Source organism: Salvelinus namaycush, chromosome 1 (genome assembly GCF_016432855.1).
Source record: "Salvelinus namaycush isolate Seneca chromosome 1, SaNama_1.0, whole genome shotgun sequence".
Lineage (NCBI taxonomy): Eukaryota > Metazoa > Chordata > Actinopteri > Salmoniformes > Salmonidae > Salvelinus > Salvelinus namaycush.
Window position 1 is genome coordinate 27,568,573 of NC_052307.1, and position 16,351 is coordinate 27,584,923.

The 16,351-nt window shown below is 42.4% G+C and overlaps 1 protein-coding gene and 1 pseudogene across 1 annotated transcript; both read right to left on the reverse strand.

Annotated features, from left to right (window-relative positions):
- Positions 1-6,163: 6,163 nt before the first annotated feature.
- On the reverse strand, positions 6,164-8,373 carry LOC120051234 (annotated as a pseudogene).
- A 3,141-nt stretch (positions 8,374-11,514) lies between these two features.
- On the reverse strand, positions 11,515-16,143 carry LOC120054770 (bifunctional methylenetetrahydrofolate dehydrogenase/cyclohydrolase, mitochondrial-like). Its single transcript, XM_039002362.1, has 8 exons — positions 15,913-16,143; positions 13,632-13,816; positions 13,264-13,386; positions 12,905-13,057; positions 12,688-12,795; positions 12,422-12,514; positions 12,114-12,239; positions 11,515-11,992 (listed from the first exon to the last, which is right to left on the reverse strand). The coding sequence occupies exons 1-8, from the start codon at positions 15,990-15,992 to the stop codon at positions 11,844-11,846; spliced, it is 1,017 nt and encodes a 338-aa protein (XP_038858290.1). The 5' UTR covers positions 15,993-16,143; the 3' UTR covers positions 11,515-11,843.
- Between the last annotated feature and the right edge of the window lie 208 nt (positions 16,144-16,351).

Sequence of the window (16,351 nt, forward strand, 5' to 3'; positions counted from 1 at the left end):
AAATGTAAATAATAATAAAAATGTAAAGGACATAAGTATTCAGACCCTTTGCCATCAGCTCAGGTGCATCCGTTTTCCATTGCTCATCCTTGAGATGTTTCTACAACTTGGAGTCCACCTATAAATTCAATTGATTGGACATGATTTGGAAAGGAACATATATAAGTTCCCACAGTGCATGGCAGAGCAAAAACCAAGCCATGAGGTCGAAGGAATTGTCTGTAGAGCTCCGAGACAGGATTGTGTCGAGGCACAAATCTGGGGATGGGTACAAAAAAATGTCTGCAGCATTGAAGGTCCCCAAGAACACAGTGGCCTCCATCATCATTCTTAAATGGAAGACGTTTGGAACCACCAAGACACTCCCTAGAGCTGGCCGCCCGGCCAAACTGAGCAATCGAGGGAGAAGGGCCTTGGTCAAGAAGGTGAACAAGAACCCAATGGTCACTCTGACAGAGCTCTAGAGTTCCTCTGTGGAGGTGGGAGAACCTTCTAGAAGGACAACCATCTCTGCAGCACTCTACCAATCAGGCCTTTATGGTAGAGTGGCCAGATGGAAGCCACTCTTCAGTAAAAAGCACAGGACAGCCTGCTTGGAGTTTGAAAAAAGGCACCTAAAGGACTCTCAGACCATGAGAATCAAGATTCCCTGGTCTGATGAAACCAAGATTGAACTCTTTGGCCTAAATGCCAAAGGTCACATCTGAAGGAATCCTGGCACCATCCCTACGGTGAAGAATGGTGGTGGCAGCATCATGCTGTGGGGATGTTTTTCAGCGGCAGGGACTGGGAGACTAGTCAGGATCGAGGGAAAGATGAACGGAGCAAAGTACAGAGAGATCCTTGATGAAAACCTGCTCCAGAGCGCTCAGGACCTCAGATTGGGGTGAAGGTTAACCTTCCAACAGGAGAGACCTGAAGATAGCTGTGCAACAACACTCCCCATCCAACCTGACAGAGCTTGAGAGGATCTGCAGAGGAGAATGGGAGAAACTCCCCAAATACAGGTGTGCCAAGCGTGTAGTGCCATACCCAAGAAGACTCAAGGCTGTAGTCGCTGCCAAAGGTGCTTTAACAAAGTACTGAGTAAAGGGTCTGAATACTTGTAAATAATGTACATTTTATATTTCGTTTTTTTATTTATAATACATTTGCACACACAACCTGTTTTTGCTTTGTCATTACGGGATATTGTGTGTAGATTGATGACGAGAAAAAAACAATTTATTCAATTTTAGAAAAAGGCTGTAACGTAACAATGTGTAAAAAGTCCAGGGGTCTGAATACTTTCCGAAAGCACAGTACGATATATTTAGAAAATATGAAATACAATCACTTCCTAAGCTGTAAATAAGGCACTGGATGATTATGCACATAGACAATACTATTTAGGTTCAATTGGGAGTCATTTGTTGAAGCCTCCGATGAACAATTTGTAGATTGTAGATAATGTAAAAAATATGCTTTGGAAAATAGGAACATAGAGTTCAGATTTGTTCAATAATGTTGATTTAATAATTTAAGATGATTGACCGTGAGTTTATCATTCAAATTATTTGTACTTGTTTCAAACCTGTGTAGAACTATAACAGTAATCGACCAATGACAATTGAAAAGGTTCAATATTACCCACACACATGCCACAGCAGCAGATCCACCATAGAGAAAGAATGCCACAATGCATCGACAATCAGTTAAGCAGGCACATGCAGAAGTAGAGAAACAGAATGTCTTGGTGCCGTGTGTTTTGAGACATATGAGTATAAACATGATCATAGAAAATTGTTTAGACAAATGGCATCTTGGTTGAACTGTAATTACATTTCTTGCGTGATCCTGGGAAAATAAGGAAGACTGTGTGAGGGATGTATGGGGAGGGAGGACCATCATGGTGAAGTGGGGTCGTCTCAATCCAAACAGATTGCTCTGGTAGGGAATGAATGAGGCACCAGACTGTCTATAGCCCTATTTATACTGCTGTATTTACACAGGCAGACCCATTCTGATCTTTTGGCCAATTAAGGGAAAAAGAGCTGATCTAATTGGTCAAAAGACCAATTAGTATAAAAAAAAAGATCAGAAGTGGGCTGCCTGTGCAAACACAGCCAAGCTGGCACTAACATTCACACTTTGTCCTGATCTTGTTCACATTCTGATTGTGATCTGATTGTCATCAGACCTTCCTGATCACCTCCGTAGGTAGTTAGGCACACATTGTGTCTGTATATCAATCAAGGGTAAACAGATCTGGATGGTCAAATAATCGTGTTAAATTATCGTTATAACGGCCTCAAAATATTGACAGGTAGCACGGTTGATTTATGGCATCAGTAATTGTCTTAAAATATATATTTTCTTTTTTGAAAGAATAGCTGTCAAATATTTTGCATACAGGGAGGCACCAGCTAATCTGTTCACAATGCGAACACGGTGTCAGGATGAGGCACTTTGGCTGCGTTTAGACAGGCAGCCCAATTCAACAACAAAAAATACACTAATTAGTCTTTTGACCAATGACATCAGATCTTTTTCAGAATTGGGCTGCCTGTGTAAATGCAGCCATTGATGAGATTCAATTATCTGGCCAGGTTTACAGTTTGCAGTCTGCTCAAAACAGAAGTTTAGCCTAGGCTAGATAAGGCACGTGAAGTAATGAGTAGGATTCTGTGTTTTCGCATGCAAAAGTGATTGCTTTGTGATTGTGATTGCCTTCCCAATGAAAACTAGTTCGAAAATTTGAACATATATTTAAGGAAAAAGAGCTGTATGTTTCTGGATGATACAGCATGCTTCCTTGTTGACAACATGGCCGAGCTGCGCAGATTACTGTTCAATTTTTAGAAGGGCGCTCCTCCCTCATCGCATTTGCCCGTTCACTTCACGGGCCATAGACCAGTGCACCGAAGCTCAGGTTAACAGAACTCCCTCATTGTAATACAATATCTAGAAGCGACAAACCTTGATCAGATAGTGATTGGATCATATTGATCAAATCATAAAACTCGCATGTTAGCACAAGGTTTGAATGAGGCTATTGTGAACCCAATGTTCTAGAATCCTTAGTTAACCACCAATTAATCTCATACATATATGAGATCATGCTATTCCTGTTCAATTTCTGACTATAGGCACATTCCAGGGTGACTCTGAAAGCATTGCCCCAAATACACAAACATGCAACAGGCATGGTAAATATCCAGTCAGTTGAGCTGGAGGGGCTTGTGTGGTAAAGCAATGCAGTTGTAACTGATACTGTAGTAGGCTACAAGTCACTGTTCATATGATATGGTTACCTTTTCTTTAAGTAGCACATAACTCTAAGGGCAACCCACATGGATTTCTCTGTAGATAACACTGAGTCTTTCTGTGCATCCTGACAGTGAAATTGGATAAGACAGTTTAGCACATCCAGCTAAAAGAAAACATACACCCTTCTAACAATTATTACATGGCTGCTCTTTAAAGCATCATCCTGCTCCAGAGATACTGTATCAGTCAACTGGACATTGACACCTGGAGAATGTAAAGGTAGATCTGTGCAATCATCAGTTAAACTCAGACACCTCTACACAAAGACAATCCCCATAGTTATCCTACTGGCAAATGCAGATATTACCAGAGGCCTTACAGTACATTTCCCTTTTTGCCTTAAATTTGCTGTTTCCCTGTTCTGCCTCTGGAATAATCCTCCAGTAGGATTTGCTGTATGGTCACTGAAAAGGACCATTATTTACCAATGAGACGTTGGTATGACTTTTATGTCTGCTTGGTTGTATCGACAGGGAAATAGTATAAATGTACATAGGAATATATTACAAATAAAACTACTTGCACCCGTATCATATCAAGCCTCCACTCTGCACTTAAAAATGTTTCATCTCACGCTTATTGAAATGGCAATGCTGACTGAATTTGATCACATCAAAATGACCTTACCTGGCTGTAAAAATGTCCCAATACCTTGGCTATATACAGTATCAACATACGTTGTATTACTCTGAAGTTTTAGACAGTTATTTTACCCATTCTTTGTGTTTCCATGTACAGTGTATAAAGTAAGTATGAAGAACAGAAATGAAATGTGTGGGTTCTTGTCTCAACATTCTTTTAATGGCAGGTGTAAGATTAGGTTTTTAACCTGTAACTGAAATAGTAAATATCCGATGCACACAGCAATGGTCAAGGATAATTATCCCCCCCAAAAATACTATTATACTGAGCAAAAATATAAACGCAACATGCAATAATTTCAAAGATTTTAATGAGTTAGTTCATAAACTCAGCAAAAAAAAGAACCGTCCTCCTACTGTCAACTGTGTTTATTTTTTATCAAACTTAACATGTGTAAATATTTGTATGAACATAAGATTCAACAACTGAGACATAAACTGAACAAGTTCCACAGATGTGACTAACAGAAATTGAATAATGTGTCCCTGAACAAAGGGGGGGTCAAAATCTAAAGTAACAGTCAGTATCTGGTGTGGCCACCAGCTGCATTAAGTACTGCAGTGCATCTCCTCCTCATGGACTGCACCAGATTTGCCAGTTCTTGCTGTGAGATGTTACCCCACCCTTCCACCAAGGCACCTGCAAGTTCCCGGACATTTCTGGGGGAAATGGCCCTAGCCCCCACCCTCCGATCCAACAGGTCACAGACGTGCTCAATGAGATTGAGATCCAGGCTCTTCACTGGCCATGGCAGAACACTGACATTCCTGTCTTGCAGGAAATCACGCACAGAATGAGCATTATGGCTGGTGGCATTGTCACGCTGGAGGGTCATGTCAGGATGAGCCTGCAGGAAGGGTACCACACGAGGGAGGAGGATGTCTTCCCTATAACGCACAGTATTGAGATTGCATGCAATGACAACAAGCTCAGTCCGATGATGCTGTGACACACCGCCCCAGACCATGACGGACCTCCACATCGATCCCGCTCCAGAGTACAGGCCTCGGTGTAACGCTCATTCCTTCGACGATAAACGCAAATCCAACCATCACCCCTGGTGAGACAAAACCGCGACTCGTCAGTGAAGAACACTTTTTGCCAGTCCTGTCTGGTCCAGCGACGGTGGGTTTGTGCCCATAGGCGATGTCGTTGCCGGGGATATCTGGTGAGGACCTGCCTTACAACAGGCCTACAAGCCCTCAGTCCAGCCTCTCTCAGCCAATTGCGGACAGTCTGAGCACTGATGGAGGGATTGTGCGTTCCTGGTGCAACTCGGGCAGTTGTTGTTGCCATCCTGTACCTGTCCCGCAGGTGTGATGTTCCGATGTACCGATCGTGTGCAGGTGTTGTTACACGTGGTCTGCCACTGCGAGGACAATCAGCTGTCCGTCCTGTCTCCCTGTAGCACTGTCTTAGGCGTCTCACAGTACGGACATTGCAATTTATTGCCCTGCCCACATCTGCAGTCCTCATGACCCCTTGCAGCATGCCTAAGGCACATTCACGCAGATGAGCAGGGACCCTGGGCATCTTTCTTTTGGTATTTTTCAGAGTCAGTAGAAAGGCTTCTTTAGTGTCCTATGTATTCATAACTGTGACCTTAATTGCCTACCGTCTGTAAGCTGTTAGTGTCTTAACGACCGTTCCACAGGTGCATGTTCATTAATTGTTTATGGTTCATTGAACAAGCATGGGAAACAGTGTTTAAACCCTTTACAATGAAGATCTGTGAAGTTATTTGGATTTTTACGAATTATCTTTGAAAGACAGGGTCCTGAAAAAGGGGCGTTTCTTTTTTTGCTGAGTTTATAAGTAAATCAGTCAATTGAAATACATTCTTTAGACTCTAATCTATGGATTTCACATGATTGGGCAGGGGCCCAGCCAATCAGAATGAGTTTTTCCCCACAAAAGTCGCTTTATTACTGACGACCCCACAGGTTAAGAAGCCGGATGTGGCGGTCCTGGGCTGGCATGGTTATATGTGGTCTGCGGTTGTGAGGCTGGTTGGAAGTACTGCCAAATTATCTAAAATGACATTGGAGGCGGCTTATGGTAGAGAAATTAACATTAAATTATCTGGCAACAGTTTTGGTGGACATTCCTGCAGTCAGCAGGCCAATTGCATGCTCCCTCAAAACTGCACATTTTAGAGTGGCCTTTTATTGTTCCCACCTGTGCAATGATCATGCTGTTTAATCAGCTTCTTGATATGCCACACCTGTCAGGTGGATGGATTATCTTGACAAAGGACAAAATGCTCACGAACAGGGATGTAATCAAATTTTTGCATAACATTTGAGCGAAATAAGCTTTTTGTGCATATGGACCATTTTGGGGATCTTGTATTTCAGCACATGAAACACAGGACCAGTACTTTACATGTTGCATTTATATTTTTGTTCAGTGTACATGGTAAAAAACTATAACGTAAACAGCATTACACAGCTGACTTGGGTTTTTGGGTTCAGTTTGAATGCATGTATAATGGAATTGAATAATAAAACATTGACAGTCAGGCCGTCATGGCCGTTCTGATGCATTCAGAGAAAGTCCAAAGTGAATTGTGATGAAAGGATGCTGGTCAAGTAAAATCTAAATGTTATTACATTTAATTTGAGCAATTAAATGTAAAGTCTGGCCAAACTTAATTTAAAGTGTGACCAAACATCATATGATTGAGCCACAGTACAGTCATAGATATGCACAGAAAGGGTTGTTTTTCACTTTCATTTTGGAGACACATAGTGATCATGTCACAGCCAAACATTCACTGGAGTTTTATTCTCCTGTCCTATCTAGACAGAATAGTATAAATGTCTCCTTTCTACCATAACCTTGGCATCAGGGGTGATCCTCTACATGTTCAATCCTAGTTTCTTCTGAAAGGAGTTTCCGTCTCCCTTTGTGGCTTGCTGTGACAAGATTGGAGGGTGAATGTTAGGTAGGCATTTTTGGGGGGTAGAGGACAACATATTTTAACCCCCAAAAGCACACACAGCTATGTGGCCTTTGATGGATTTCCATTTACCTTGTTGATCTCTTTGTGTCTCTCTTTACTGACAATCTCCTCAATGATCTCTCCTTCTCCCCTTACACAAGGAATAAAAACCAGCACAAACCCAGCCCATATAGGAATAGAGAGAAACTACTGAGCCATAGATGCCTTGGGAACATTCATGTTGTCTATAGCGTTGGTGTACCTGGTGCGTACAGTCTCAGGATCTACCACCCTGCGGATGACACTCTGCTTAGCCTCATACTCCTCCTTCGTTAGGGGCCTCTTGGTGGATAGCCTGGCTTTCTGCTCACCTGTCATTGCTAAAGAATGGACAAAACAAAAGATCCATCTGCTCAGCTTTATGTCTGGTTTCATTTTCCATTCCTTGTTGAGCTAGGTAACAAAGAAACATCCAATCATTGACAACATAAGACAAAATTCTATTGCTCGCCTGAGGTAGTGTGGTCTATAGCTGTTTACATACCACCGCAGACGGAGGCTGGCACTATGACAGCCTTGAGGCTTCTTAACAGCTTCTACCCCCAAGCCATAAGACTCCTGAACATCTAGTCCACAGGTGTCAAACTCATTCCACGGAGGGCCGAGTGTCTGCGGGTTTTCGCTCCTCCCTTGTACTTGATTGATGAATTAACATCACTAATTAGTTAGGAACTCCCCACACCTGGTTGTCTAGGGCTTTATTGAAAGGAAAAACCAAAAACCTGCAGACACTAGGCCCTCCGTGGAATGAGTTTGACACCCCTGATCTAGTCAAATGGCTACCCAGACTAGTTGCATTGCCGCCCCCCCCGTTACACCACTGCTACTCTCTGTTTAATAACATACATGCACATATTACCTCAACCAACCGGTGCGCACCCCCCCTGTATAAATAGTCTCGCTATTGTTATTTTACTGCTGCTCTTTAATTACTTGTTACTTTTATTTCTTATTCTTATCCATATTTTTTGAAACGGCATTGTTGGTTAGGGGCTCGTAAGTAAGCATTTCACTGTAAGGTCTACACCTGTTCTATTCGGCGCATGTGATTCATAAAATTCGAACACGTGAGACAGCTACAAGTGTAAACTCAACTGCTGGCGCAAATTCCCAAATGATTTCATTGACCATACCTGGTTCGTGATCTTCTGTGCTATCACCACTCTGCCACAACTCCAGGAAGGGCTGGAGGGGGCATCAAATCTACAAGCAGGGATGCTCTTCTTTCTTCCAATTGTTTTAACTTATTTTTTTTCTCCTCCAATTTCATCTTTCTTCAACTTTCTTTTCTTTAACTTCTTGAATTTTTTCCTTTTTTCCTTCCTCTTGGCCTTTTCATCACTTGCGGATGATGAGGATGAAGAAGAGCTTGACAAGGAAGATGAGGAACTTTTCTTTTTTCCCCTTCCTTTTCCCATCTGAAGCAAAGGTATAACAAAGGTACATTGTCGGCATTGATAATAAAATGCATTTCATTACCATATTCTCTGACACATTAGATAATAGATATGTCTGTGTGAGGATGTGCATTGTCTGAAGCACTACACATTGTTGAACACGAAGTTGAATTGCATTGAATTCTACGTCGGTTAGAAATTAGCGTGTGTACACCCACTTCCTCGCTTCATACCTCATTCAAAATAAAGTCCTGTACGTGCGCAATAAATGGTATAACTTGTGGGGTACTTTTATTTTGACATCAGGTAAGCAGAGAGGAAGTGGGTCTACAACATACCGACGTTTGGAAAGTCCGTTTAATAATACGTTCCTTTAGATAGTTTGACTAAAATTCCCCCGTTTTAATGACCAACCGTCCTAGTAAGTTGAAATGGAATTGTATTCAACTTCTGGCTTCCCACGGACTGTTTTTGAACAACCCAATACACTACAGAGTGGCTCCTTTTTGTATCAGCGTTGCTAATAGCAGCTATACACATTCCAGTGTGACTGTTTAACGTTACATGCCTACTACTACTAATGATGATTTAATAATCGAGTGACGAAAACTTTGGCTCTTGCTGAGGGAATGTGAGGCTTTCTTTAAAGGGGTCGGACTTGCACTGCTGCTGGACGAGGATGAAGAGGAACGTCTTCGTGCTCGTATCGGCGGAACTGTCGCGCGATCTACTGCGCCCCATAGTCGAAAATGTACGCGGTATATGCTAACGTTAGGTCAATCAATTAGTCGTATGTATCTAAAAAATTGCCGATGTTTCTAGAAATAAATGGAGAAATACAAAACATGTCCACTCCAAAAAAAAATTGTATTGTGCAAATGTTTTTATTCCACGATGCTTTTCCGGAACTTTGGTAAGTATGTCTGCTTCCGATTACGGTCCTCCTGCACACTGATCATATAATTTTATGAGCCTCCTATAATATGGACAGAGTATTTTGGCTAATCATTGTCAGAATATTGTTATTTTTTCTTATTAATAGGACTGATATAAAATAAAGATTTATATCATACTCAAAACGATCACCTCCTCTAAGGGTTGAAATAGAGGGTTAAAATTATTGGATGATGTGATATTTTGTATCATTCCTATACAATGGAAATATAACGGCCTACTTGTAAATCTTTACAATAGAGATGACCTATCATAGTAAGACTGATGTGTGTCTGTTGCAGAGCTATGCTATAAGCACCTGTTCACCCCCCAAAAAACAACCACAACATGGCAATACAGTAATGAAGTCCATCCATTTGCAATAACATTTTATTTAAAAATTATATTTACAAAGGTCTTTTTGAAACACTGTAAATGTCAAGCTTATGGTGTGTTTAACGGACTCGTTTTTTTCTGACATTTCATAACTCTAGCCCTTAATCCTCTTAACTCACAGTGCTTGTGTGATCTAAAGGGTATTGTGGAGATAGACATAACTGCCTTTCTTGCCGGTCTCTCTTGCACTTTTGAATGCTTTTAACATATTTGACAAATGAACGCAGAGAAATAAACAAACAGGTAGTTCAAATTCACCTAAAACCAAAAGGTCTCATAGAAAGTACATTAAAAAAAATAATACAGTGGCTTGCGAAAGTATTTATCCCCTTGGCATTTTTCCTATTTTTGTTGCCTTACAACCTGGAATTATTTTTTGGGGGGGGTGGTTTGTATCATTTGATTTACACAACATGCCTACCATTTTGAAGATGCAAAATATTTTGTTGTTGTTGAAACAAACAAGAAATAAGACCAAAAAAAAACTGAACTTGAGCAAGCATAACTGGTCACCCCCCCAAAGTCAATACTTTGTAGAGCCACCTTTTGCAGCAATTACAGCTGCAAGTCTCTTGGGGTATGTCTCTATAAGCTTGGCACATCTAGCCACTGGGATTTTTGCCCATTCTTCAAGGCAAAACTTCAAGTTGGATGGGTTCCACTGGTGTACAGCAATCTTTAAGTCATACCACAGATTCTCAATTGGATTGAGGTCTGGGCTTTGACTAGGCCATTCCAAGACATTTAAATGTTTCCCCTTAAACCACTCAAGTGTTGCTTTAGCAGTATGCTTAGGGTCATTGTCCTGCTGGAAGGTGAACCTCCGTCCCAGTCTCAAATCTCTGGAAGACTGAAACAGGTTTCCCTCGAATTTCCCTGCATTTAGTGCCATCCATCATTCCTTCAATTCTGACCAGTTTCCCAGTCCTTGCCGATGGAAAAACATCCCCACAACATGATGCTGCCACCACCATGCTTCACTGTGGGGATGGTGTTCTCGGGGTTATGAGAGGTGTTGGGTTTGCGCCAGACATACCATTTTCCTTGATGGCCAAAAGCAACATTTTAGTCTCATCTGCCCAGAGTACCTTCTTCCATATCTTTAGGGAGTCTCCCACATGCCTTTTGGCAAACACCTAACGTGTTTGCTTATTTTTTTTCTTTAAGCAATGGCTTTTCTCTGGCCACTCTTCCATAAAGTCCAGCTCTGTGGAGTGTACGGCTTTAAGTGGACTGATACTCCAATCTCCGCTGTGGAGCTTTGCAGCTCCTTCAGGGTTATCTTTGGTCTCTTTGTTGCCTCTCTGATTAATGCCCTCCTTTCCTGGTCTGTGAGTTTTGGTGGGCGGCCCTCTCTTGGCAGGTTTGTTGTGGTGCCATATTCGTTCAATTTTTTAATAATGGATTTTATGGTGCTCCTTGGGATGTTCAATGTTTCAGACATGTTTTATAACACAACCCTGATCTGTACTTCTCTACAACTTTGTCCCTGACCTGTTCGGAGCGCTCCTTGGTCTTCATGGTGCCGCTTGCTTGGTGGTATGCCTTGCTTAGTGGTGTTGCAGACTCTGGGGCCTTTCAGAACAGGTGTATATATACTGAGATCATGTGACAGATCATGTGACACTTAGATTGCACACAGGTGGACTTTATTTAACAAATTATGTGACTTCTGAAGGTAATTGGTAGCACCAGATCTTATTTAGGTGCTTCATAGCAGAGGGGGTGAATACATACGCATACACCACTTTTCCGTTTTTAATTCATTTGAATTTTTTTAAACAAGTTATTTTTTTAATTTCATTTTACCATATTTGGACTATTTTGTGTATGTCCATTACATGAAATCCAAATAAATATCCATTTAAATTACAGGTTGTAATGCAACAAAATAGGAAAAACGCCAAGGGGGATGAATACTTTTGCAAGGCGTATAGCTTGTGTGTAGCTGAATGGCTGAGTTGTATTAGTCTGAAATGGTAATAGTCTGAAATGGCGGGTGGAGATTATGAAAGTGGAAGGTACCAGCAAGTTGAGAATCCTAAAGCAATCATGTTTCGATCTGTGTCTGTGTGCAGTGGAGTTCGCCGAGTTGCTCAGATTAAAAAAGGGAAGGGGTGGCGGGATGGAATGTGTCACTTGATGGAGTCAGGTATGGCCTGTTATGAAGAGGCTACCATGCAGATCCTCTCAGCGGGAGTCAGCAGGAGGTTCTTAGCTGCCTTGATTGTGTTCTTCATAAGCATGGCCACTGTCATGGGTCCTACTCCTCCAGGCACTGGGGTAATGAAGCTAGCCTTTTGTCTCACACCTACACATGGAGAGATAAAGGGTGAGTGTTGGAAAGAAAATGTGTGTGAGAACACAGTAGGTGTCAGGATAAATGTAAAATAAGACAAATTGTGAAGTCTGTCTAGATTAGAAACTCCTACCTTCAAAATCCACGTCCCCTACAAGTCTGTCCTTGCCAGTCACATGGTCATGCACTCTGTTTATTCCAACATCAATAACGACTGCTCCTTCTTTGATCATGTCTGCGGTGATGAGGTTTGGAATCCCTGAGATTAGGAGAGGGTTTAGAGAGATCAGTTTATAAGAGACCCACCCAAGGCAACCTCCTCAAGAGATACAAAAATAGCTCTATAAACTTACAGGAATATGTTTACAAATATGCAGAATAAGAGAGACAGGTATTAGACAAGGTAAAGATATATCTTCAGTAGGAGGAGAGGATCCATACCTGCAGCAGCAACAATGATGTCTGCAATTCTTGTGTGCTGACAGAGCTGTTCCTTTGGTGTGTAACGGTGAGAGATAGTGACCGTGGCATCACCTGCAGAACCAAAAAAGAAGTAAATGCCAGGGCCATGATCCACAAATTCCCTTTCAACTTCAATATTTAAACTTTAAGAGAAAGCCCTGTATTGTCTCTATTAACCATTGTTAATCTACCTTTACATACACCCTATTACTGTTGGCCCTAGTTATCCTGACATCATTACTCACCCCCTGGCCTCTCATGGCGTCCATCCGAGTGCAGCAACATGGCAATGGGCATGCCCACATTCTTGGAGCGTCCCGCTACCACAACATTCTTTCCAAGGGTAGGAATTCCTGGGAACCGGAGATAAACAGTCAGTGACAGAGTTGACATTGTTATGGGGAGGAGTCTAATTCGATTCATATAACAGAGGGAGGTGAGAGATTCCTCCCACTACCTCACCTGTGCGTTTGATGATTTCCCAGACTCCCCAGGGAGTGGCGGGCAGCATGGTGGACTGGTCCAGGCACATGCGGCCTACATTGACCACATGGAAGCCGTCCACATCCTTGTCGGGGGACACAGCATTACAGATGCGCCGCTCGTCAATGTGTTCTGTGAGAAGACAATGAGAGTGATGGTTACAAGTCAGCATATACATGGATGTTGTCCAGTAAATAGGCCAAATCATTCAAGGATATGCCCATAATAGCCATAAATACTCATAACAACAGCTTCAAACTGTCATTCCTTCCATGTCCCTTTCCATAGGCCCTTTCCAAAGCAATGCCTCGCCACCTCGCTCTAAAGCCACTACTTACCTGGCAGAGGCAGCTGCACCAGCAGGCCATCCACCCGGTGGTCTGTGTTGAGTTTGTAGATCAGGTCCATGAGTTCATCCTCAGCGATACAGGAGGGCTTCAGGATGGTCTCACTGCTGATACCTGCAGAGAAGAAAAAGAGAGAGGAATTATGAGCCCATTATATCCCCAACGAATATGAGCAGTGCCATAGATGAATGGTGACCAGGAAGAAAAAGGGAATTAGAAAGCCACACTGAAGAGTCATAGAACTCATAAAATAGTTTCAAAGTCATGTATGCACAAGTCAAGCTGATGTATGTACACTGCTGTGTAGAGTTCAGCTTCAGCACAGGTAAGTAAAGTATTGAGTGTGTGTGTTTACATACCAACATCAGCTGCAGCCCGGGTCTTATTCAGGACGTAGGAGTGACTGGCTACATTATCTCCCACAAGGACCACGCTCAGGTGGGGTCTTCTGTTGCCAGTGGAGACCCACTGTTCTACATCGGCCCTGGCCTCCTCCCGGATCTGACGGGCCAACTTCCTGCCTGAGATGACCACAGCTTCCTGTCTTTAGAATAGGAGGCAGATGTTAAAGGACAGCAGAACATGTAAACAGTCAGGGGAAAGTATACACTGTGGTGGGTACGTGACTTATAGTCCTGCAGACTAGTTGTCGATCCCAAAGTGAGAGTGCATGGCATTCAACCAGCAAGGAGTGCCGCCATAAGCCAGCGATGGCCAAGTACAGTCACACCAAGTACAGGGCTCCTGGGTTACCCATGCATGAGGAGTATGGCGGCTAAAAATAGCAAGACATGAGTTACAATGTGGTTCAGGCTATTTAAGAAACTTATTGGAAACCCCGGGCTTCAAGTCAACTGGTTGGCCTTAGGGTGGAGTGTAGAGTGGGTGAATATGAAACCTGAATGCTGCTCTATTCACATTCATGTCCAATGTGTTAAACTAGATAGCAGTGCTTATGTAATAGCATGCACACAGAGGAGTAATAACTGAGGAGTAATGAGCCGTCCACAGTGATGTAACCATCCCTTGATTCTGCCACTAGTAATTAAAGACCCATAGACACATTCAAATCTTCTATGGGGGCAGGATAGCAGGTCTTGGAGGAGACTCCACTAGGGCATGACATTTGGCAACAACACCCCCACTGCCCAGCTTCCAACACGCACACAGAGCATGAACATAATGTTTTAGACTAAGTATTTTTGGACAACCTTATTGGAAATGTGTTGAGTTCTCAGCAAACGGTTGACAACTGACAATGTTAATGAGTTGTTAACCTCTGACAGGATAAAGTACATGAGTGGTCATCACAAGCAATTGGAGAACTGCAAATGCAGAGCGGACTCAATAGGCCTTAACTTCTACCCAAAGAATACACCTTTCACAAAAATGCATATACTTTTCTCACTTAGCTGCCTTTCCTCCCAGACCAGTTCTACTTCACATAGTACCAGTACCATGATAGGGAAAGGATTTTCAGCAGCCGCAAATAATTAAGATTGTTAGCTTTGAACTAGAAGCCAAGCCAATGTGTTTTAACATGTTTCCCAGTTATGGATGGATCAGCAAGGCTGTGCAAACTCTGTTCCCAAGTATGGGCTTTGTCTTGATGCAAGTTTGAAATGTAGCCCCTACAGCCCTCAAACTCAACGCTGCATGTTTTCATTGTTCCCCTCTAGTCAGTGACTGATTTAGACCTGTGACACCAGGTGTGTGCAATTCATTATCAGGTAGAACAGAAAACCAGCAGGCTCCAGACCTCTAGGGTAAGAGTTGAGTATCCTTGCCCAACAGGTTTGCCTTCATATAACTTGTAGTATACATGTAACTCAAGTATACATGGTCTGTGTTGTTATGGTTTTATAAACTAGTGTAAAGGGTTTAAAAAAAATACTGTCCTATGTTGACCATAACCTACTACTCAAATGCATCATGCATCATGCATGCTCCAAAAGAGACTCATCTCCCGCTAGATTAAAAGGGGCTAAATCAGTTGTGATGTAAATCATGTGCATAGTCACACGTGGTTTATGTTTCTGGGTGACTGTGCGGAACATTACTTTGCCATAAGGAACGTGCTGCATTAAGGCATGCCTCAAATAAAACAGGGGTTCTTGGAATTAATCGAATACATTTAGGCAAACAGTTACAGCACAGAATAGTCTGCAAAAGCCTGTTTTAAACACACAGGACATGAGAATACTGATCACTTTGGTTGGTGACAACGTTCCCCCATTGGGAACTTGCCTGCCTACAATACACACAATGCAAGTGTTCTGTGCGATTTCATCAGCCATGCAGAATTGCAGTGATACCGGCATAACGATAGGGGGCGCATTACGAAGATCATTGCTTCAATATCGCTCTTCGCTACAATGTATCATTTAAAATGTTACATAACGTTGTCATCAAAGCACAACCAGAAACGTTGTATCCCCAGAGACATCGGGTAACAGTGTACAGCATAGAAAACAAACATAAGGGAAAGTGTCGAGCGTTAAATATCATTGACAAGGAGAAAATACCGGATAGGCTACCTTCCAAAAAGAAGAAGCATTTTTCATATCGAAAGAAAGTAACCTATCATAGTCCTCCAAGACAGATAAACAATCTATTTGATATCTCAATGTTAATACATACCTTGATGCGGACATATGTAGACTGCACACTTGATGCTTAGATTGCTGGCAGAATTTTCTCAGAGCTCTCAGCGTTGCCATGTTTACTGATCTAGATAAGTAATCCAACAATGAGTTAAGGAAGAGAGAAGCGAGGGAGACTGGAGGAAGTAAACCCGGTCTGAAAGAGCACCGCCTGTAAGGAAGTTAGAGCGGGCTCGAGATGTTTTATAGGCTCATGTCCCCCTCCAGCGCTGGCTGCTGGCACTGAGCACATTCTCAATACGTCAGTTTCTAGGCATGGGCCACACCTCTAAATGGGTCCTTCTATTAACTAGGGTACCAGTGAGCATTTTTTTGTCGTGGACAACTGTTTGGATCGTTACAAAGTGATTAATAATAGGCACATTTTTGTCATGTGAGTACATTAGATAAGTGTTTGTTACCCGAGAGAGAGAGAT

What these genes read in the sequence shown, in the direction of transcription:
- LOC120054770 (XM_039002362.1), bottom strand. Translation starts at nt 15,992, where the DNA reads ATGGCAACGCTGAGAGCTCTGAGAAAATTCTGCCAGCAATCTAAGCAT. An exon ending in ACGCCATGAGAGGCCAGGGG is followed by an intron (nt 12,515 to 12,687) that starts GTGAGTAATGAT and finishes TTGGTTCTGCAG; the next exon opens with GTGATGCCACGGTCACTATC. An exon ending in CATCATTGTTGCTGCTGCAG is followed by an intron (nt 12,240 to 12,421) that starts GTATGGATCCTC and finishes TCCTAATCTCAG; the next exon opens with GGATTCCAAACCTCATCACC.